This window comes from Mobula hypostoma, unplaced genomic scaffold (genome assembly GCF_963921235.1).
Source record: "Mobula hypostoma unplaced genomic scaffold, sMobHyp1.1 scaffold_36, whole genome shotgun sequence".
NCBI lineage: Eukaryota > Metazoa > Chordata > Chondrichthyes > Myliobatiformes > Myliobatidae > Mobula > Mobula hypostoma.
Genome location: NW_026948187.1, coordinates 1,961,764 through 1,986,033, shown reverse-complemented (window position 1 = coordinate 1,986,033; position 24,270 = coordinate 1,961,764). Strand labels below are relative to the sequence as shown.

The 24,270-nt window shown below is 45.5% G+C and overlaps 2 protein-coding genes across 11 annotated transcripts in view; one reads left to right on the top strand and one right to left on the bottom strand.

Moving 5' to 3' along the window:
- LOC134341616 (zinc finger protein 239-like) overlaps positions 1-24,270 on the bottom strand; it is a 618,489-nt gene that overhangs the window by 30,234 nt on the left and 563,985 nt on the right. The window lies entirely within an intron of this gene.
- On the top strand, positions 1,168-21,184 carry LOC134341691 (zinc finger protein 239-like). 9 transcript variants are annotated; one of them, XM_063039620.1, is made up of 4 exons: positions 1,224-1,319; positions 4,766-4,841; positions 10,001-10,159; positions 19,481-21,184. In XM_063039620.1, the coding sequence occupies exon 4, from the start codon at positions 19,804-19,806 to the stop codon at positions 20,452-20,454; it is 651 nt and encodes a 216-aa protein (XP_062895690.1). In that variant the 5' UTR covers positions 1,224-1,319; positions 4,766-4,841; positions 10,001-10,159; positions 19,481-19,803; the 3' UTR covers positions 20,455-21,184. The 9 variants fall into 9 exon arrangements, 5 of the variants coding, with proteins under 5 accessions (XP_062895690.1, XP_062895691.1, XP_062895689.1 ...); XM_063039621.1 differs by lacking the exons at positions 1,224-1,319; positions 4,766-4,841 and adding exons at positions 2,149-2,300; positions 7,801-7,890; XM_063039619.1 differs by lacking the exon at positions 1,224-1,319 and adding an exon at positions 2,149-2,300.

Here is a 24,270-nt window from a genome sequence, read left to right as displayed (position 1 = left end):
TTAACCTGTAAAAAGAGTTACAAAATCCATCAGTGGGTGTCGGACAACATTTCAGATGAGATCACTTGAGTTGTCAAGGTGTGATCTGGCATCACACTGTTACAGTGAAGTTCAACCCAAGTTGGAGAGAGAAATCATCTTCTAAATGGGCACAGTGCTGGTATCTGGAATGACCATCAAATTCTCTGATGCTCTTCCTGTCGCTAAAAGAATGAGGCATTTCTGCCGTCTCCAATCTCTGACCTGGCTCAGTTTGACTCTCTCCATTGGTATTATTCTCTGTTCCCACTGAGCTGCATGGGTTCCTGGCCCCACAGTAACTGAAACACTCTCACACAAGTAGCCGGCAGTGTATTCCACGCACCCACCACTCTCTGTGTAAAAAAACTTACCCCTGACATCCCCTCGGTATCTATTTCCAAGCTCCTTAAAACTATGCCCCCTCCTGTTAGCCTAATATCGATACTTCCTCCCCCCTCAAAAAGAAACCCTACCCCGCACAACTGCGGAGGAGCTAAATATAATTCCTCTCTTTGATCACTGTCTGAGTGATTCCCTGACTCTGAGAGGAAGGGGTATCTATGATCCACATTGTCAGGGTGTTGAGTTTACCAGGAGACAGAGACTGCAGGGACGAGAGGTTTTCTGTTCACTAATACACTGTGTGTGGACCCCGCTGGCAATTCTGTTGTTGTGACCCGAATCGAGACAAACACCACGCTGCCCACTCCACCAACAACACGGCACAGCCGGACACATAACAGGGGACTTTACATCTCACAACACTGGATTCAGTGATGAAACCCGTGATTAATGTTGTTGTCCCACTGAAATCATAAGAAACGTCCATTCAGGTGTTTTTAAATACGAGCGCTCCCCCACAGGTGACGTCACACAGGCGCATCCACGCGCCTGACGTCACACATGGGTCCCCCACACCGGGATCTGCCCTCACGTGCGCGGTGTCTTACGTCACCCACGCGCTGGTGAGCTCGAGCTTTATCGGTTTAACGGCTGGGCTACTAATCATGTGACCAGTCCCTCCCCCACCGTTGTCAATAGAGGATTCAGGAGCTGCGCTATTCCCATTGGTGCGAAGCGATGTCAATCACCGGTTACAACCAGTCGCGGAGGCGGACCAGCCGAGAGGGCGTTACCCTCGCGGACTCCGTCGCCCCCTCAATCGTCAACTCCTCATCAGAGCGGAACAAATCCCAAAGTAAATGTCCGCTTTCTGATTTATTTCCATTTCCCTCCGAGGGAAGTTGGGGCGTTTGTGAAGCGTCTCCTGCGGCCAGAGTCTGATGTATCGCTGAGAGGTAGGAGGAGACCGCTCGGCCCGTCGGGTTGATGCCGGTTCCCCGGGGAGGGAGAGGGGGATTTTATTGAAAGGATGAAGACGGTGAGAGAGGGGGCGGACAGGATGTTTGTCCCGGTGGGGACAGGAGGGGCTCATCTGTGGAAATGTCTGAGCCCACGGTGGTGGCGATTCACCACATTGGGGGGCAAACACCGGCAGACTGTTGCCCTGCAAGCGGGGCCAATGGTCCGGGCAAAGTGACAATTATTTGTGCTTTGTTGAGATTGTACGGGGAATATGGTGTAAAATCCCGCTCCCCACACTCACACGGGTTATACAGACCAAAGAACAAACTACCGGAGGAACTCAGTGGGTCGGGCAGCATCTGTGAAGGGAAATGGACCGTCAACATTTCGGGCCGAGACCCTCCCTCTGGACTGAGAGTGGACGGGAAATAGAGAAAAGAGGTGAGGGGTGGGGATGGGGCAAGAGCTGGGGAGTGAGAGGTGGATCCAGGTGAGGGGGAGGTGGGAAGGTGGAAATAGTGACGGGGGTGGGAGGTGAGTGGTTGGGGCAACAGAGAGCTGCTGAAGATGGAAATTAATTCCATGATGGAGGAAGGGAGGATCGGGCAGAAACATGCGGCTGAGAGGGGAGAGTTGTGAATGTGAAATGAAGTGGGAAATGTGGCCGGTGGGTCAGGCAGTCACCGGGTCACGTGGGAGACCCTCTGCCGTCACGTGATGCCGTTTATCGCAGATCGGCAGCATCTGCAGGTTTGTATTCGAGGCCCGCCCCCCCCGCTCTGATGACGCTATAAGCACATTGCGCATGCTCGCAGTCCCGGGACCGGCGGCGATTTTTTTTCCCGTCTTTTTCCGGAGCGACTGATCGTCTGCGGGATCCGGATCGAGTGAGGGTCCTCGCCCCCTCGGGCGGGCAGGCGGGGGGTTGGGGGACTGATCGTTCTCTGCGCAGCGAGAGCGACAAGATCCATGCGGTGAGTATTGAGTCGGTCCCGAGCGATGTTCGGCAGTGAGTCCCGTTTAATCCCCCGAACTCGCGGTCTCACCCCGCTTCCTGGACAAAATCTGCCGGGGTTGGTCACCGAACCTTCGAATACTTTCCATGCTGTGTTGATAAAAGTTGGTTAGGGAAGAAGGGTAAATGCCAAAGTTGCTGTTGTTCTGTTTTTGTCATTTTCGTACATAGTAGTACGTAGTGTTAATTCAGCATCTGTGTATTGCTGGAGGACTATCAGTGATCGTCCTTGATCTCTTCTCCCATTTGGTTCTATCTGCTCATCCCCTGCCCATCTTATTCAACCTCAATGATATGTATCAATCATCTTGTTCAGCCTCTGTATACCACCACCTCAATGATATGTATCAATCATCTTGTTCAGCCTCTGTCCAGTCTGTATCCCACCACCTTAATGATATACCTGTATATCAATCATCTTGTTCAACTTCTGTCCAGCCTGTATACCACCACCTCAATGATATACCTGTATATCAATCATCTTGTTCAAACTCTGTCCAGCCTGTATCCTACCAATGATTATAAATCAACAATCTGTCTCCTACTGTTGCCTTCACTGTGAAGTGTTTTGCCTCACTGAGTGATTTCTGTTTGTTACCTGGAATGACCAGGGAATTTATTTAATGCAGAATGGGGAAGGATAAAGACAGTCACCACAATTTTATTTTCAAAGTTACCAAACGGTCACTATGTTAATCTTTGACAACAGAAGACTCTCCACATTTAAAGTTGAGTCTGTTATTTCCTGTTTTGGTCTTTTTTGAAGAGGCAATTTCCCTGTTGGCAGAAACAGCCCACAGAATCTGCAGGGAGTGGTGCACATTTTTATAGCACTCTGGTCACTTCCCCTCATTGAGAGTTAGTGACCTTGGGGGCAGATGGAACAGATTGATAGAGGGGTGGGGAGGATGTTGTGAGCATTGACTGTATCGACTGTATTAACCCTGTGTTGGAATGAAGAGATAATTAATGAATGTGGTCATTATATTTGTTCAACATTATTCAGGCTATCACAAACATCTTGTAATCAGTCAATAGTTGTGCGTCACTTAAAGTAAAAAGAGAAAATGCTGGAAGTGTTCTGCAGATCGTGCAACATCAGTTCTGATACTCAGTTTTCCACATTTACTCTTTCCACACCCCCAATCTGATGTACCGAGTTTCCAGCACTTAATTTCAATTTGAAATGAAAAGCCTGTTAATCCTGTTAGCCTACAGAAAATGTGATGGCCAATTGTGCTGGGCAAAATCTCATTTAACAACAAGATAATGATAAAATGTGTTCATTTTAGCTGCTGGAGACCAACACCCAGGTTTTGCAGCCCAATATCTGGCCCAGTCAGATGATTATCAGGTTCCCATTCTACCACAGGTTGATGCAGGAGTGTTAGTTTTTGAACTCTGAATGGCTGACACACTGCAGCATGTTACCGGCAACAGGGGAGTCCTGGGAAAATTGGTGCTTGGTCTGTAATCCTGGGATGCAGACTCCAGGCATATGGAACTGTTAGTATTTGGGATTTGACCCAAGTCAGTACTTCTGTAGATGGGGCTGAATGTTCCTCCTTCCACAATGATTCAGAAGTCTCAGGTTGCTGGACATTGGTTGTGGGGAAATTCCTAATATGGGGACGATGTGCGAGGATTCTGGGGTCGGTAAGTGGCACGTTCAGCTGTGTGACCCTATCACAGATTTTCACCAAGGTAAAATGGATTTGGGGATCAAACTGCTTGGATTTATGAGTGAGTATTTCTGGTTTGGGATCAGATATTTGTTTCTGGAGATCCTTTGGAAGCAATGATTGCTAATCTAAGGAGAGAGTAAGGTCACATTCCATCCCTCACAGGGAGAGGCTGTGATTAAATGTTTGGAAAGGTAGAATTGGATCCAGGGGTTCAGAGTTCAAACCATGTTTGGAAATTCCCCCTCACTGTCACCTGTCTATTAGTCAGTGGTTCTGGGCCTGTGCTCAATGGAGTTCAGAGAGATGGTGGGGGTGGGGGTGGTGCTTGTTTAAGTAAACCTACCAAATGTTGAAAAGCCTGGATACAGTGGACATGGAGAGGATGTTTCCATTAGATGGAGAGCCTGGGATCTGAGGGCACAGTCTCAGAATAAAGAAGCTTCCCCATAAAATTGAGATGAGGAGAATATCTTAAGTAAAGGGTTGCTTATTTGTGGAATTTGTTACCACAGAGTGTGGTTGAGGCTGTCATTTGTGTATATTTATGGCAGAGATTAATATATTTGTGATTGCTAAGTAGCTTCAGGGTTACAGGAGGAAGGCAAGAATATGGTGTTGGAATAAAAATCAGCCATGGTTGAATGGTTGAGCAGACTCGATGGATCAAATCACCTGATTCTGCTCCTACATCTCATGTCTTACCATGACTGAACGATGACTCCTTCCTATCCCTTATCAGGTTTTATGACGTGTCAGCGATATTTACAGATTTGTTCACTGAGATCATTACATTTGTCTTCAATGCTTAAATTTCGGTGAGTTTTATTTTTAGGAACATTGAACAGAATTGTTTTGTTCTCCTTTGTATTGTTAACGTGCTTCATTATCTTTCGTGTTAAAGTTAGACCTGCGGTGAAAGATTTATTGGAGGAAAAGCCCATAACTGTAAGCGAACCGCAGCTGAAGATGAGGGAACAGCAACAAGTGAACCTGCCAAAGGACTGAGAACGTCAACTGGAGAGAACCCAATGTTGCCTTGGGCTTGAGGGGGTATTGCAGAAGGGATGGGAGAGTCTGTCCTTCTTTCACGGTGATCCAGACAGCGGGGCAGTGGTATGGCCGACTTCATGGCTTTAAATTGCCCAGAGATGGGGAACAACATCAACATCAGAGATGGGGAACAACATTCGGTCAATATTAAAGTAATGTCTTACCAGATGTCCCGTCTTCACCTCAGACTCCTTCCAGTATTGGAGTTGGCCCACGACCAAGTCTTGCCAGTCTCCCTCTCTGTTGGAGGCTTGTTTCATCAAGGTGTAGGCAAGGAACCCTGGGCTCTTTGGCTTGAATCCAGGGCAAACCCTAACGGTGATATGGGGAACCACCAGTCCTGTCTGTCGCCAAAGGAAATCTGGAACTTTGGCCAGAAATGCACTGCCCTCTCTTCCTTTCACCTCTCCAATCACCGTGACTGGGAACTTCTGTCCCTCGAGGAGTGTATAATATTGGCTTTCCTCAACTGAGCACCCCGTAGGCTCATAGCACAGAGTCACATGAGAGTCAACCGCTGGCAGAAGGGGTTCAAATGCAGTGGAGTCCAGGTTAAGTGCTCACCACTGGGGGTCAGTAACTGGGGAAACTGCCAGTTGTTCACTGGTCCCAGGGTCATACCCTTGTCTGAGCATAGAATCTCGACTTCCAAGGTACATAGCAAGTCTCCCCCAGACTGGTGGTGGCTGTAAATGAAACATCACACTGGATCCCCTGGAATTCCACCTGCACGTGAATACATGCGTTGCGTGCTTTGGTTCCCATTTCTGATCCCCAGATATAGCCTGCTTGCGTCGTTCTTCCCACTGAACATATTCACCTTTGATAATACTTCCCTTCGGGGTTCGTCCGGATTCAAAAGCCGGGTCCCAGTAATATGTCAAAACTCGTCGCATTCGATTTTGTTCATAGTCAGGCCGATCCATATTATTTGTTTTAATCATGTTGGCTAACTTAGTTGGTAAGCATTGGAGCAGTAAGGCATTAAACTGGGGGGGGGGGGACAAATTCCCATCATTAAAGGCTTGGTCTCCTGCAAAAGTGCCATAGCAGCCCACAATTTGCTCCCAATACTCTGGTCCCGATTCTCCAGGCATAGGTTTGCATTCAAGTACTTTAATGATGTTTACAGATTGCTGGAGAGCCCTTCCAAGGCTTGAATAATCTGGTCTGTCTGTTCATTCCCATTATGGTTTCCCGTCTGTAACTCCTGATAGGTTTGGTATCTCAATTCGGCCTTCCATTTCCACCCCTCATCAGCTGAGAGAATCATGCAGCAGAGACTGAATAAATCTTGCAAGGTTGCATTAAACATTTGTTTAGTACTGCGGACATACTGAGCAAACTGTGCTGGTTGTTCTTTTCTATCTGGGGCCTGATTCATGATCATTATCATTTCCTGAGGCTTCCAGGGTGCATACACAGGAATTACTGAGGGCTGTCCCTCCTCCTGCTCATGGATTGGGCAGCATTCAGGTGGGCAATGGTCTTTGTGGAGCCATTAACTCTGCTGTTTTATTGGATTCTTCCCTCCCTGTCACGGAATAATCCTCGGTATTCCCTTTCTGGATCTCAGGGTATAGGGACCTCCCCTTCCCTGCCGCCGCTGTTTTACCCGAGTGGCCACCATATCTGAGTACTGGGAGGATTGGGGTTCGGGAGCACTGGGTCCACTTTGCCCCTGGTAAGCTGGGGGGGGGGTGGTACGGTGGGTGCCCACTCCTCATCACGGTTATTGTCCTCAAACAGGGTCGGTATGCCAGACATGGGTTCGGGATCCCTTGTTTCCTTATCAGTTCGAACTTTAGACTTGCGTTCCTGCCCTCCTCTCCTATCTACAAGATGTGTATCCAGCTACAGCTTGTAACCCTGCACTTTAAGGAACTAGAACTTGAAATGGATGAATTCTGGATCATCCAGAAGATGGAGGGGTTGATAGATATGACATGAAGAAAGGTGAGTTACACTTAAGGTGCAGGACACTGGAAGCTGGGTGAAAGTCAGGAAGGAGAATGAGATTCAATAGCCATCGCAGAGTACTCTTGTGGCCAACCCCCACAACAACAAGTGGGCCTCTTTACAAATTGTTGGAGGGATTATCTAGTTAACGCAACAGAACAAGAGGGGACTAATATCCTAGTGGTAAGGTTTGCTGGTGCCAGTGTGTGGGGGAGGGGTGATGTGGTTAAAATAGTTTGCAGGGAGAATGGGAGCCAGAATGACAGAACAGAGAGTGGAGATGGTGAATTGAATTGAATTGACTTTATCACATACATCCTTCATCTACACGAGGAGTAGAAATCTTTACATTACATCTCCATCTAAATGTGCAATGTGTAATTTATAGTAATTTATAATAGATAGTTTATACATCTGTCAGTCAATATAACATAGAAATGCATTTGTATCAGCATGAATTAATCAGTCTGATGGCCTGGTAGAAGATGATGCTCCAGAGCCTGTTGGTCCTTTGCTGTGGTACCGTTTCCTGGATGGTAGCAGCAGGAACAGTTTGTGGTTGTGGTGAATGGGGTCGCCAATATCCTTTGGGCCCTTTTTACACAACTGTCACTGTAAATGTCCTGAATAGTGGGAGGTTCACATCTACAGGTGCTCTGGGCTGTCCGCACCACTCTCTGCAGGTTCCTGCGATTAAGGGAAGTACAGTTCCCATACCAGGCAATGATGCAGCCAGTCAGGATGCTCTCAATTGTGTCCCTGTAGAAAGTTCTTGGGATTTGGGGCCCCATCCCAGACTTCTTCAACCGACTGATATGAAAGAGGTGCTGCTATGCTCTTTTCACAACACAGCCGGTAAGTACAGACCATGTGAGATCCTCGGTGATGTTTATGCTGAGGAACTGAAAACTGTTCACCCTTTCAACCCCAGATCCATTGATGTCAGTAGGGGTTAGACTGTCTCCATTCCTCCTGTTGTCCACAATCAGCTCCTTTGTTTTTGTGACAATCAGAGAGAATTTGTTTTCTTGACACCAGTCAGATGTTGTTCAGGCTGCAGAGAGAGTCAGCAATCAAATGGCTGAGCATGGTGCGATGAATGTGCTGAGCTGTATATATCACATCGTAGGAAAGCCAGATGAGCTGAGGACAGGGAATTATGATATTGTAGCCATTATTAGGACTTGGTTGCACCCAACATTCAGAAGGGTTTAGAGGAACAAATTTGTGAAGAGTTTGCAGACCATGCCATGAAACAAAGCTTCATTCATTAAGTGATTTTAAGTTTCCATATATTGACTGAGACTCCCGTACTGTTAAAGGACTAGATGGGGTAGAGTTTGTCAAATGTGCCTTTAATTAGTACGTAGAATTCCTGACATAAAAGAGTGCAATAAGCTGTTAGGGAATGATCCAGGGCTGGTGACAGAAATTAGTGATCATAATTCCATAAGATTCAAAGTAAAAAAGTGGAAAAAGTGAGGTCTGGACCATGGGTTGAGATTCTAAATTGGAGAAAGGTCAATTTTGATGGTACCAGAAAGGATCTGACAAGTGTGGCTTGGGACAGGCTGTTTTCTGGCAAAGGAGTACATAGTAAGTGGGAGGCCTTCAGAAGAGAAATTTTGAGTGTGTAGAGTTTGTATGAGCCTGTCAAAATAAAAGGTGAAAGGTAACTGGTGCAGGGAACCTTGGTTTTCAAGAGATATTCAGGCCTGGGATATTTTGTTCCTTTAAAATGCCTCAGATTGTTGGGTGCTTCCAAGACTCATTAATGACTACAATATCATAATTCCTTGCCCTGAGCTCATCTTACTTTTTTAGTCATCTTCTGTAGGTTTCTAAAAGCTTCCCAATAGTTTTTGCTCTTTTGTTTGCCCTCTCTTTGCCTTCTCAGTTCAGCCACGGTTGTGTCCTCCTGCCTTTCCAATGCTTCCACTTCTTTGGGATGTATCGATCACTCAGTTCCCGAATTACTCCCAGAAACTCCAGCCATTGCTGCTCCGTTGTCACTCCTACCCTTTCCCTTCCAAACAGGTTTGGCCAGCTTCTCTGTCATAGAAACATGGAGAAGTTCAGTATGTAAATAGGCCACTTGGCCCAACTAGTCAATGCCGAAAAAACATTTAAGCTGTCTAATGCATCTACCTGCACCGGGACCAGCGCCCTCCATACCCCTGCCATCCAGGCTCCCATCCAAACTTCTTTTAAATGGGGAAACTGAGCTCATATTCACCACTTGTGCTGACATCTCATTTCACACTCTTATGAACATTTCAGTAAAGAGCTTTTCCACATGTCCCCATTAAATTTTCAACTTCCCCACGTACCCATGACCTATGGTTGTAGTCCTACCCAACCTCAGTGGGAAAAGCTGCTTGCATTTACCCTATCTATACCCTCATACTGTTGTGTACGTCTGACAAATCCCAAAGTAATATGTAATTTCCTTTTTTAGATGTATAAGATGATGAGGGGCATTGATCATGTGAATAGTGAGAGGTTTTTTCCCAGGGCTGAAATGGCTAACACGAGGGGCATAGTTTTAAGGTGCTTGGAAATAGATACCGAGGGGATGTCAGGGTAAATTTTTCACACAGAGAGTGGTGGGTGTGTGGAATACACTGCCGGCTATTTGTGTGAGAGTGTTTCAGTTACTGTGGGGCCAGGAACCCATGCAGCTCAGTGGGAACAGGGAATAATACCAATGGAGTCAAACTGAGCCAGGTCACAGATTGGAGATGGCAGAAGTGCCCCATTCTTACAGAGACAGGAAGAGCATCAGAGAATTTGATGGTCATTCCACATACCATCACTGTGCCCAGTTAGAAGATGATTTCTCTCTCCAACTTGGGTTGAACTTCACTGTAACAGTGTGATGCCAGATCACACCTTGACAACTCCAGTGATCTCATCTGAAATGTTGTCCTACACCCACTGATGGATTTTGTAAATCTTTTTACAGGTTGAAAATGACAAGGAATTTGTCTACGGGAATCTTGAGAACAGCACGCCAGTTTTGCTGTCTCTGTCCAGATATTTAAGAAGTGGAGCAAGTGATTCACTCAATCATCCTTCCTTCTCAGATTGTGGGGAGGGATTCACTCGGTCATCTCAAGTGAAGGTACATCAGCAAGTTCACACCGGACAAGGCCATTCACCTGTTCTGTGTGTAAGAAGGGATTCAGTTGGACATCCCACCTGTGGACACACAAGTCAGTTCACACTGGGCAGAGGCTGGTCATCTGTTGAATTTGTGGGGAAGGATTCACTTGGTCATCTGACCTAATGGCTGACCAGCGATTTCACATCGGAGAGCAGCCGTTCACCTGCTCAGTGTGTGGGAAGGGATTCACTTGCTCATCTAACCTGAAGGAACATCAGCGAGTTCACACTGGGGAGAGGCCATTCACCTGCTCAGACTGTGGGAAGGGATTTACTCAGTTATCCACCCTACAGAGACACCAGCATTTTCACACTGGGGAGAAGCCGTTCACCTGCTCAGTCTGTGGGAAGGGATTCACTCAGTCATCCAACCTACTGAGTCATCAGCGAGCTCACACTGGGGAGAAGCATGGTGCGATGAATGTGCTGAGCTGAGTATATCACAAAGCAAGAAGCATCATAGGAAAGCCAGATGAGCTCAGGACAGGGAATTATGATATTGTAGCCATTATTGGGACTTGGTTGCACCCAACAGTCTGACGGATTTAGAGGAACAAATTTGTAGAGAGATCGCAGACCATGCCATGAACCAAAAGTTGATTCAGTAACTGATTTTAACTTTCCATATATTGAATGGGACTCATGTTCTGTAAAAGGAGTAGATGGGGTAGAGTTTGTCAAGTGTGCCCTTAATCAGTACGTAGAATTCCCGACGCAGAAGTGTACAATAAGCTGTTAGGAAATGATCCAGGGCTGGAGACAAAAATCAGTGATCATAATGCCATAAGATTCAAAGTAAATATGGAAAAAGAGAGGTCTGGACCACGGGTTGAGATTCTAAATTGGACAAAGGTCAATTTTGATGGTATCAGAAAGGATCTGACAGGTGTGGTTTGGGACAGGCTGTTTTCTGGCAAAGGAGTACTTGGTAAGTGGGAGGCCTTCAGAGGTGAAATTTTGAGTGTGTAGAGTTTGTATGTGCCTCCAAAAATAAAAGTTGAAAGGTAACTGGTGCAGGGAACTTTGTTTTTCAAGAGATATTGAGGCCCCGGATATTTTGTTCCTCTAAATGCCTCAGAATTTTGAGTGCTACCAAGACTTATTAATGACTACAATATCATATTTACACCCCCTGAGCTCATCTGACTTTTTTTTTTAGTCGTCTGCTGTTGGTTTCTAAAAGCTTCTCAATAGTTTTTGCTCTATATTTTGCCCTCTCTTTGGCTTTTATGTTGGCTTTCGCTTCTCATTTCAGCCACGGTTGTCTCCTCCTGCCCATCCAATGCTTTCACATCTTTGGGATGTATCTATCACTCAGTTCCTGAATTGCTCCCAGAAACTCCAGCCATTGCTGCTCCATTGTTACTTCTACCTTTTCCCTTCTGAACAAGTTTGGCCAGCTTCTCTGTCACAGAAACATAGAAACATGGTTCAGTATGGAAACAGGCTATCTGGCCCATCTAGTCAATGCTGAAAATACATTTAAGCTGTCTAATGCAACCACCTGCACTGAGACCATTGCCCTGCATACCCCTACCATCCAGGTACCTATCAAACTTATTTTAAATGGTGAAACCAAGCTTATATTCACCACTTGTGCTGGCATCTCATTCCTCACTCCAACGCCCATTTCAGTAAAGAGCTTTTCCACTTGTTCCTGTTAAGTTTCTCCTTCCCTACTTACCCAGGACATCTGGTGGTCGTCCCACCCAACCTCAATGGAAAAAGCTGCTTGCATTTACCCTATCTATACCCTCATAATTTTGTATACTTCTAACAAATCCTCAAAGCAATGTATAATTTCCTTGTTTATGTTCAGAGCCTTTTTTAGGTGTATAAAATGATGAGGGGCATTGACCGTGTGGATAGCCAGAGGTTTTTTTCCCAGGGCTGAAATAATGAACACGAGGGGCATAGTTTTAAGGTGCTTGGAAATAGATACCGAGAGGAGCTGGATGACCTGCGGATCATTCGGGAGAATGAGGATATTATAGATCGTAGCTACAGGGAGGTAGTTACACCAAAGGAGCAGAGGACAGGAAATTGAGTCACTGTCAGGTGAGGGAAGGGGAAAGGGCAGGCAGAGCAGGGTTCCCCTGTGGCCATTCCCCTCAACAACAAGTATACCGCTTTGGATACTGTTGGGGGGGATGACTTACCTGGGACTGGCTGCAGTAGCCGGATCTCTGGCACTGAGCCTGGCTCTGCAGTGCAGAAGGGAGGGGGGATAAAGAGGAGAGCGGTAGTGATAGGGGACTCGATAGTTAGAGGTGCAGATAGGAGGTTCTGTGGTCGTGACAGAGAATCCAGGATGGTTTGTTGCCTCCCAGGTGCCAGGGTCAAGGATGTCTCTGATCGATTGCATGACATTATGAAGTGGGAGGGTGACCAGCTATATGTCGTGGTGCACATCGGTACCAATGACATAGCAAGGAAGAGTGAGGAGGTCCTGGATAGTGAGTATAGAGAGCTTGGTAGGAAGTTGAAAAGCAGGACCTCAAGGGTGGTAATCTCAGGATTGCTACCTATGCCACGTGCCAGTGAGGGTAGGAATAGGATGCTCTGGAGGAGGAACAAGTGGGTGAGGAATTGGTGTAGGAGGCAGGGTTTCAGATTTCAGGATCATTGGGACCTCTTCTGGGGCAGGTGGGACCTGTACAAGAGAGACGGGTTACACTTGAACTACAGGGGGACCAATATCCTTTCAGGGAGGTTTGTTAGTGCTATTGGGGAGGCTTTAAACTAGATTTGCAGGGGGATGGGAACCAGAGTGCCAGAGCTGACAGTGTGGCTGGGGTGAAAATGAGTGATGTTGAAAGTTTAAACAAATCCGCTGATAGAAAGGTTGTGAGTGGCGGTAAAAATCTTCTGAGGTGTATATATTTCAATGCTAGGAGTATTGCGGGGAAGGCAGATGAGTTGAGGGCGTGGATTGACACGTGGAATTATGACATTATAGCAATTAGTGAAACTTGGCTACAGGAGGGGCAGGACTGGCAGCTTAATATTCCAGGGTTCCAATGTTTCAGATGTGATCGAGGCAGAGGAATGAAAGGTGGGGGAGTAGCATTGCTTGTTAGGGAAAATATTACAACAGTGCTCAGGCAGGACAGATTAGAGGGATTGTCTACTGAGTCCTTATGGGTGGAGCTGAGAAACAGGAATGGTATGGCCACATTAGTGGGATTGTATTACAGACCACCCAACAGTCAACGAGACTTGGAAGAGCAAATCTGCAGAGAGATAGCAGGCAACTGCAGGAAACATAAAGTTGTGGTGGTAGAGGATTTTAATTTTCCATACATTGATTGGGACTCCCATACTGTTAGTGGTCGAGATGGTTTAGAGTTTGTAAAATGTGTTCAGAAAAGTTTTCTAAATCAGTATATAGAGGGACCAACTGGAGGGGATGCAATATTGGATCTCCTGTTAGGAAACGAGTTAGGACAAGTGACGGAAGTCTGTGTAGGGGAGCACTTTGGTTCCAGTGATCATAACACCATTAGTTTCAATCTGATCATGGAGAAGGATAGATCTGGTCCTAGGGTTGAGGTTCTGAACTGGAAGAAGGCCAAATTTGAAGAAATGAGAAAGGATCTAAAAAGCATGGATTGGGACAGGTTGTTATCTGGCAAAGATGTGATTGGTAGGTGGGAAGCCTTCAAAGGGGAAGTTTTGAGAGTGCAGAGCTTGTATGTTCCTGTCAGGATTAAAGGCAAATTGAATAGGAATAAGGAACCTTGGTTCTCAAGGGATATTGCAACTCTGATAAAGAAGAAGAGGGAGTTGTATGAAATGTATAGGAAACGGAGTAAATCAGGTGCTTGAGGTGTATAAGAAGTGAAAGAAAATACTTAAGAAAGAAATCAGGAGGGCTAAAAGAAGACATGAGGTTGCCTTGGCAGTGAAAGTGAAGGATAATCCAAAGAGCTTTTATAAGTATATTAAGAGGAAAAGGATTGTAAGGGATAAAATTGGTCCTCTTGAAGATCAGAGTGGTCGGCTATGTGCGGAAACAAAGGAAATGGGGGAGATCTTAAATAGGTTTTTTGCATCTGTATTTACTAAGGAAACTGGCATGAAGTCTATGGAATTGAGGGAATCAAGTAGTGAGATCATGGAAACTGTACAGATTGAAAAGGAGGAGGTGCTTGCTGTCTTGAGGAAAATTAAAGTGGATAAATCCCGGGGACCTGACAGAGTGTTCCCTCGGACCTTGAGGATACTAGTTTTGAAATTGCGGGTGCCCTGGCAGAAATATGTAAAATGTCGCTGTCTATGGGTGAAGTGACGGAGGATTGGAGAGTGGCTCATGTTGTTCCGTTGTTTAAAAAAGGATCGAAAAGTAATCTGGGAAATTATAGGCCGGTGAGTTTAACATCGGTAGTAGGTAAGTTATTGGAGGGAGTACTAAGAGACAGAATCTACAAGCATTTCGATAGACATAGAAACATAGAAAATAGGTGCAGGAGTAGGCCATTCGGCCCTTCGAGCCTGCACCGCCATTTATTATGATCATGGCTGATCCTCCAACTCAGAACCCCGCCCAGCCTTCCCTCCATACCCCCTGACCCCTGTAGCCACAAGGGCCATATCTTGCTCCCTCTTAAATATAGCCAATGAACTGGCCTCAACTGTTTCCTGTGGCAGAGAATTCCACAGATTCACCACTCTCTGCGTGAAGAAGTTTTTCCTAATCTCGGTCCTAAAAGGCTTCCCCTCTATCCTCAAACTGTGGCCCCTCGTTCTGGACTTCCCCAACATCGGGAACAATCTTCCTGCATCTAGCCTGTCCAATCCCTTTAGGATCTTATACGTTTCAATCAGATCCCCCCTCAATCTTCTAAATTCCAACGAGTACAAGCCCAGTTCATCCAGTCTTTCTTCATATGAAAGTCCTGCCATCCCAGGAATCAATCTGGTGAACCTTCTTTGTACTCCCTCTATGGCAAGGATGTCTTTCCTCAGATTAGGGGACCAAAACTGCACACAATACTCCAGGTGTGGTCTCACCAAGGCCTTGTACAACTGCAGTAGTACCTCCCTGCTCCTGTACTCGAATCCTCTCGCTATAAATGCCAGCATACCATTCGCCTTTTTCACTGCCTGCTGTACCTGCATGCCCACTTTCAATGACTGGTGTATAATGACACCCAGGTCTCGTTGCACCTCCCCTTTTTCTAATCAGCCACCATTCAGATAATAATCTGTTTTCCTGTTCTTGCCACAAAACTGGATATCCTCACATTTATCCATATTAAATTGCATCTGCCATGAATTTGCCCACTCACCCAACCTATCCAAGTCACCCTGCATCTTCTTAGCATCCTCCTCACAGCTAACACTGCCACCCAGCTTCGTGTCATCCGCAAACTTGGAGATGCTGCATTTAATTCCCTCATCCAAGTCATTAATATATATTGTAAACAACTGGGGTCCCAGCACTGAGCCTTGCAGTACCCCACTAGTCACCGCCTGCCATTCTGAAAAGGTCCCGTTTATTCCCACTCTTTGCTTCCTGTCTGCTAACCAATTCTCCACCCACACCAATACCTTACCCCCAATACCGTGTGCTTTAAGTTTGCACACTAATCTCCTGTGTGGGACCATGTCAAAAGCCTTTTGAAAATCCAAATATACCACATCCACTGGTTCTCCCCTATACACTCTACTAGTTACATCCTCAAAAAATTCTATGAGATTCGTCAGACATGATTTTCCTTTCACAAATCCATGCTGACTTTGTCCGATCATTTCACCGCTTTCCAAATGTGCTGTTATCACATCCTTGATAACTGACTCCAGCAGTTTCCCCACCACCGACGTTAGGCTAACCGGTCTATAATTCCCCGGTTTCTCTCTCCCTCCTTTTTTAAAAAGTGGAGTTACATTAGCCACACTCCAATCCTCAGGAACTAGTCCAGAATCTAACGAGTTTTGAAAAATTATCACTAATGCATCCACTATTTCTTGGGCTACTTCCTTAAGCACTCTTGGATGCAGACCATCTTGCCCTGGGGATTTATCTGCCTTCAATCCCTTCAATTTACCTAACACCACTTCCCTACTAACATGTATTTCGATCAGTTCCTCAATCTCCCTGGACCCTCTGTCCCCTACTATTTCTGGAAGATTATTTATGTCCTCCTTAGTGAAGACAGAACCAAGTAATTATTCAATTGGTCTGCCATGTTCTTGCTGCCCATAATCAATTCACCTGTTTCTGTCTGCAGGGGACCTACATTTGTCTTTACCAGTCTTTTCCTTTTTACATATCTATAAAAGCTTTTACAGTCCGTTTTTATGTTCCCTGCCAGTTTTCTCTCATAATCTTTTTTCCCCTTCCTAATTAAGCCCTTTGTCCTCCTCTGCTGAACTCTGAATTTCTCCGAGTCCTCAGGTGAGCCACTTTCTCTGGCTAATTTGTATGCTTCTTCTTTGGAATTGATACGATCCCTAATTTCTCTTGTCAGCCACGGGTGCACTACCTTCCTTGATTTATTTTTTTTGCCAAACTGGGATGAACAATTGTTGTAGTTCATCCATGCAACCTTTAAATGCTTGCCATTGCATATCCACCGTCAATCCTTTAAGTGTATTTGCCAGTCTATCTTAGCTAATTCACATCTCATACCTTCAAAGTTACCCCTCTTTAAGTTCAGAACCTTTGTTTCTGAATTATCTATGTCACTCTCCATCTTAATGAATAATTCCACATATTTTGGTCACTCTGACCCAAGGGGCCTCTCACGACAAGATCGCTAATTAACCCTTCCTCATTGCTCAAAATCCAGTCCAGAATAGCCTGCTCTCCAGTTGGTTCCTCGACATGTTGGTTCAAAAAACCATCCCGCATACATTCCAAGAAATCCTCTTCCTCAGCACCTTTACCAATTTGGTTCACCCAATCTACATGTAGATTGAAGTCACCCATTATAACTGCTGTTCCTTTATTGCACACATTTCTAATTTCCTGTTTAATACCATCTCTGACCTCACTACTACTGTTAGGTGGCCTGTACACAACTCCCACCAGCGTCTTCTGCCCCTTAGTGTTACGCAGCTCTACCCATATCGATTCCACATCTTCCCGGCTTATGTCCTTCCTTTCTATTGCGTTAATCTCTTCTTTAATCAGCAACGCCACCCCACCTCCCCTTCCTTCATGTCTATCCCTCCTGAATATTGAATATCCCTGAACGTTGAGCTCCCATCCCTGGTCACCCTGGAGCCATGTCTCTGTGATCCCAACTATATCATAATCATTAATAACAATCTGCACTTTCAATTCATTCACCTTATTACGAATGCTCCTTGCATTGACACATAAAACCTTCAGGCGCTCTTTTACAACTCTCTTAGCCCTTATACAATTATGTTGAAAAGTGGCCCTTTTTAATGCTTGCCCTGGATTTGTCGGCCTGCCACTTTTACTTTTCTCCTCTGTACTTTTTGCTTCTACCCTCACTTTACACCCCTCTGTCTCTCTGCACTGGTTCCCATCCCTCTGTTGTGAACTAACCTCCTCACGCCTAGCCTCTTTAATTTGATTCTCACCCCCCAACCATTCTAGTTTAAAGTCACCTCAGACAGGGACTTATTAGGGAGAGTCAACATGGCTTTGTGCGTGGTAGGCCATGTTTGACCAATCTATTGGAGTTTTTCGAGGAGGTTACCAGGAAAGTGGATGAAGGGAAGGCAGTGGATATTCTCTACATGGACTTCAGTAAGGCCTTTGACAAGGTCCCGCATGGGAGGTTAGTTAGGAAAATTCAGTCGCGAGGTATACATGGAGAGGTGGTAAATTGGATTAGACATTGTTTCGATGGAAGAAGCCAGAGAGTGGTGGTAGAGAATTGCTTCTCTGAGTGGAGGCCTGTGACTAGTGGTGTGCCACAGGGTTCAGTGCTGGGTCCATTGTTATTTGTCATCTGTATCAATGATCTGGATGTTAATGTGGTAAATTGGATCAGCAAGTTTGCTGATCATACAAAGATTGGAGGTGTAGCAGACAGTGAGGAAGGTTTTCAGAGCCTGCAGAGGGACTTGGACCAGCTGGAAAAATGGGCTGAAAAATGGCAGGTGGAGTTTAATACTGACAAGTGTGAGGTATTGCACGTTGGAAGGACAAACCAACGTGGAAATTACAGGGTTAATGGTAAGGCACTGAGGAGTGCAGTGGAACAGAGGGATCTGGGAATACAGATACAAAATTCCCTAAAGTGTCGTCACAGGTAGATAGGGTCGTAAAGAGAGCTTTTGGTACATTGGCCTTTATTAATCAAAGTATTGAGTATAAGAGCTGGAATGTTATGATGAGGTTGTATAAGGCATTGGTGAGGCCGAATCTGGAGTATTGTGTTCAGTTTTGGTCACCAAATTACAGGAAGGATATAAATAAGGTTGAAAGAGTGCAGAGAAGGTTTACAAGGATGTTGACGGGACTTGAGAAACTCAGTTACAGGAAAAGGTTAAATAGGTTAGGACTGTATTCCCTGAAGTGTAGAAGAATGAGGGGAGACTTGATAGAGGTATATAAAATTACGATGTGTATAGATAGAGTGAATGCAAGCAGGCTTTTTCCACTGAGGCAAGGGGAGATAAAAAACAGAGGACATGGGTTAAGGGTGAGGGGGGAAAGTTTAAAGGGGGGCTTCTTCACACAGAGAGTGGTGGGAGTATGGAATGAGCTGCCAGACGAGGTGGTAAATGCGGGTTCTTTTTTAACATTTAAGAATAAATTGGACAGATACATGGATGGGAGGTGTATGGAGGGATATGGTCCGTGTGCAGGTCAGTCGGACTAGGCAGAAAATGGTTTGGCACAGCCAAGAAGGGCCAAAAGGCCTGTTTCTGTGCTGTAGTTTCTATGGTTTCTATGGGATGTCAGGTGTAAGTTTTTTTTACACAGAGAGTGATGGGTGCGTGGAGTGCACTGCCGGCTATTTGTGTGAGAGTGTTTCAGTTACTGTGGGGCCAGGAACCCATGCAGCTCAGTGGGAACAGGGAATAATACCAATGGAGAGAGTCAGACTGAGCCAGGTCACAGATTGGAGATGACAGAAATGGCCCATTCTTATTGAGACAGAAAGAGCAGCAGAAAATTTGATGGTCATTCCAGCTAACAGCACTGTACCCAGTTGAAAAAATTTCCAACTCTCCAACTTGGGTTGAACTTCACAGTAACAGTGTGATGCCAGATCACACCTTGACAACTGAAGTGATCTCATCTGAAATGTTGCCCTACACCCATTGATGGATTTTGTAAATGTTTTTACAGGTTAAAGATGACAAGGAATTTGTCAACGGGAATCGAGAACACAACACAACAGCTTTGCTGTCTCTGTCCAGATATTTAAGAAGTGCAGCAATAGATTCAGTTGATCATCCTTCCTGCTCAGACTGTGGGAATGGATCAGTTGGTCATTTCAGTTGAAGGTACATCACCGAGTTCACACTGGGACAAGACCATTCACCTTTTCTGTTTGTGAGAAGGGATTCAGTGGATCTTCCCACCTGTGGGCACACCAGTCAGTTCACATAGGGCAGAGGCTAGTCATCTGCCGAATTTGTGGGGAAGGATTCACTCGCCCATCTAACCTGATGGCTCACCAGCGAGTTCACACCGGGGAGCGGCCGTTCACCTGCTCGGACTGTGGGAAGGAATTCACTCAGTCATCTAAACTGCAGGTACATCAGAGAGTTCACACTGGAGAGAGACCGTTCACCTGCTCGGACTGTGGGAAGGGATTCACTTGCTCATCCCAGTGGAAGGTACACCAGTCAGTTCACACTGGGGAGAGGCCATTCATCTGCTCAGACTGTGGGAAGGGATTCGCTTTGTCATCTCATTTACTGAGACACCAGTCAGTTCACACCAGAGAGTGGCCATTCACTTGCTCAGACTGTGGGAAGGGATGCACCTCGTCATCTGAACTGAAGGTCCATCAGCAAGTTCACACTGGAGAGAGGCTGTTCACTTGCTCAGACTGTGGGAAAGGATTCACTTGCTCATCTAAGCTGAAAGTACATCAGCGAGTTCACACGGGAGAGAGGCCATTCACATGCTCAGTCTGTGGGAAGGGATTCACTCGGTCATCCACCCTACTGGCACACCAGCGAGTTCACACTGGGGAGAGGCCTTTCACCTGCTCAGTCTGTGGGAAGGGATTCACTCAGTCACCCCACCTACAGAAACACCAGCGAGTTCACACAAAGTCTGAGCAGGAGGCTGATTTCCTGCTCAGACTTTGAGAAGAGATTCTCTCAGCCAAATCAACCAAATGTGCATCATTGAGTTCACACTGGGGAGAGGTCATTCACCCGATCTGAATGTGGGAAGTGATTCACTCAGTCATTTAACCCTATGTAACTCTTGCTTCAGCTAGCAACTTAATATAGTGGGTGATAGCCCCCCAACCGAACTTAAGAAATGTCATTTGGGAGGATGCGGCGCAATTTGTCCCCATTACAAACCAGTACCCCGAAATAACAAACAGAACCCAATATGTGATTAAAAGATTGAGCTTTATAATTCTTAGTTTAGTAAAGAAAACAAAAGAAAAAAGGGCCCACTCGCTCCATTCGCGTCTTCCGATCTCTCCCTGGCAAATGACCATGAAATCTCTCTTCCAGACTCACAAGGAAGAACAACATTTCTCTCATTGGATAGCCCCGCTCTCCAAAACATTGTTATCCCTGGTCATAACCTAAACATTGCTGCTACAGGGAAACCATTACCTCAGCAGTGAAACATTACACAGAGGCCGTTACATTAGCAGTGAAACCTTACAGCATGTTACACTTGTGACACACTGCCGGGTTCACACTGGGGAGAAAGTTTCAATAAGCTGCTTGCTGGATATTTGTCCATCACCATTGCTGAATACAATTTTGAGAGTGACTGTCAGTGCTGAACTCTGCAATTATTGCTTCTGCTCACCACACCCAGTTCTGCACCCTGGTCACTGGGCATGGTGGGGGGCGGGGGGGGGGGATTCTTCTGCTGCATATTCACCTTTAATGGGACTGGAGTTTAATATTCTGCATCTGTGACAAATAAATCAGTTCTATTCTAAACTCTGTCTCTGGTACTTAAACATATAAACATCGAGAATAGGTGCAGGAGTAGGCAATTTGGCCCCTCGAGCCTGCACCACCATTGAGTATGATCATGGCTGATCATCCAACTCAGAACCCTGTACCTGCCTTCCCTCCATACCCCCTGATCTCGTTAGCCACAGGGGCCATATCTAACTCCCTCTTAAATATAGCCAATGAATTGGCCTCGACTGTTTCCTATGGCAGAGAATTCCACAGATTCACCACTCTCTGTGTGAAGAAGTTTTTCCTCATCTCGGCCCTAAAAGGCTTCCCCTTTATCCTTAAACTGTGACCCCTCGCTCTGGACCTCCCCAACGTCGGGAACAATCTTCCTGTATCGAGCCTGTCCAATCCCTTTAGGATTTTATATGTTTCAATAAGATCCCCCCTCAATCTTCTAAATTCCAGCGAGTATAAGCCGAGTCGATCCAATCTTTCATCATATGAAAGTCCTGCCATCCCAGGAATCAATCTGGTGAACATTCTTTGTACTCCCTCTATGGCAAGAATGTCTTTCCTCAGATTAAGGGACCAAAACTGCACACAATACTCCAGGTGTGGTCTTACCAAGGCCTTGTACAACTGCAGTAGTACCTCCCTGCTCCTGTACTCGAATCCTCTCGCTATAAATGCCAGCATACCATTCGCCTTTTTCACTGCCTGCTGTACCTGCATGCCCACTTTCAATGACTGGTGTATAATGACACACAGGTCTCGTTGCACCTCCCCTTTTCCTAATCGGCCACCATTCAGATAATAATCTGTTTTCCTGTTTTTGCCACCAAACTGGATAACCTCACATTTATCCACATTAAATTGCATCTGCCATGAATTTGCCCACTCACATAACTTATCCAGGTCACCCTTCATCCTCTTAGCATCCTCCTCACAGCTAACACTGCCACTCAGCTTTGTGTCATCCACAAACTTGGAGATGCTGTGTTTAATTCCTTCATCTAAGTCATTAATATATATTGTAAATAACTTGGGTCCCAGCACTGAGCCTGGCGGTACCCCACGAGTCACTGCCTGCCATTCTGAAAAGGTCCCATTTATTCCCACTCTATGCTTCCTATCTGCCAACCAATTCTCTATCCACATCAATACCATACCCCCAATACCGCGTGTTTTAAGTTTGCATACTAATCTCCTGTGTGGGACCTTGTCAAAAGCCTTTTGAAAAACTAAATATACCACATCCACTGGTTCTCCCCTGTCCAGTCTACTAGTTACATCCTCAAAAAATTCTGTGAGATTCGTCAGACATGATTTCCCTTTCACAGATCCATGCTGACTTTGTCCAATGATTTCACCGCTCTCCAAATGTGCTGTTATCACATCTTTGATAACTGACTCTAGCAGTTTCCCCACCAGCGATGTCAGGCTAACTGGTCTATAATTCCCCAGTTTCTCTCTCCCTCCTTTTTTTAAAAGAACGGGGTTACATTTGCCACCCTCCAATCTTCAGGAACTAGTCCAGAATCTAAAGAGTTTTGAAAAATTATCACTAATGCATCCACTATTTCTTGCGCTACTTCCTTAAGCACTCTGGGATGCAGACCATCTGGCCCTGGGGATTTATCTGCCTTTAATTCCTTCAATTTACTTAACACCACTTCCCTACTAACATGTATTTCCCTCAGTTCCTCCATCTTACTAGACCCTCGGTCCCCTACTATTTCCGGAAGATTATTTATGTCCTCCTTAGTGAAGACAGAACCAATGTAGTTATTCAATTGGTCTGCCATGTCCTTGTTACCCATGATCAATTCACCTGTTTCTGTCTGTATGGGACTTACATTTGTCCTAACCAATCTTTTTCTTTTCACATACCTAAAAAAGCTTTTACAGTCCGTTTTTATGTTCCCTACCAGTTTTCTCTCATAATCTTTTTTTCCCTTTCCTATTCCCATTGCCCTCCTCTGTTGGACACTGAATTTCTCCCAGTCCTCAGGTGTGCCGCTTTTTCTGGCTAATTCGTATGTTTGTTTTTTGGAATTGATACTATCCCTAATTTCCCTTGTCAGCTACGGGTGCACTACCTTCCCTGGTTTATTCTTTTGCCAAACTGGGATGAACAATTGTTGTAGTTCAACTATGCGATCTTTAAATGCTTGCCATTGCATATCCACCGTCAACCCTTTAAGTATCATTTGCCAGTCTATCTTAGCTAATTCATGTCTCATACCTTCAAAGTTACCCTTCTTTAAGTTCAGAACCTTTGTTTCTGAATTAACTATGTCACCCTCCATCTTAACAAAGAATTCCACCATATTATGGTCACTCTTACCCAAGGGGCCTCTCACGACAAGATTGCTAATTAAGCCTTCCTCATTGCTCAATACCCAGTCTAGAATGGCCTGCTCTCTAGTTGGTTCCTCGATATTTTGTTTCAGAAAACCATCCCGCATACATTCCAAGAAATCCTCTTCCTCAGCACCTTTACCAATTTGGTTCACCCAATCTATATGTAGATCGAAGTTACCCATTATAACTGCTGTTCCTTTATTGCACGCATTTCTAATTTCCTGTTTAATGCCATCTCCAACCTCACTACTACTGTTAGGTGGCCTCTACACAACTCCCACCAGCGTTTTCTGCCCCTTAGTGTAATGCAGCTCTACACATATCGATTCCACATCCTCCCGGCTAATGTCCTTCCTTTCTATTGCATTAATCTCCTCTCTAACCAGCAATGCCACCCTACCTCCTTTTCTATCATGTCTATCCCTCCCGAATATTGAATATCCTTGAACGTTGAGCTCCCATCCTTGGTCACGCTGGAGCCATGTCTCTGTGATCCCAAGTATATCATAGTCATTAATAACAATCTGCACTTTTAATTCATCCACCTTGTTATGAATGCTCCTTGCATTGACACACAAAGCCTTCAGGCGCACTTTTACAACTCTCTTAACCATTATACAATTATGTTGAAAAGTGACCCTTTTTGATTTTTGCCCTGGA

What these genes read in the sequence shown, in the direction of transcription:
- LOC134341691 (XM_063039620.1), top strand. Translation starts at nt 19,804, where the DNA reads ATGGCTCACCAGCGAGTTCACACCGGGGAGCGGCCGTTCACCTGCTCG.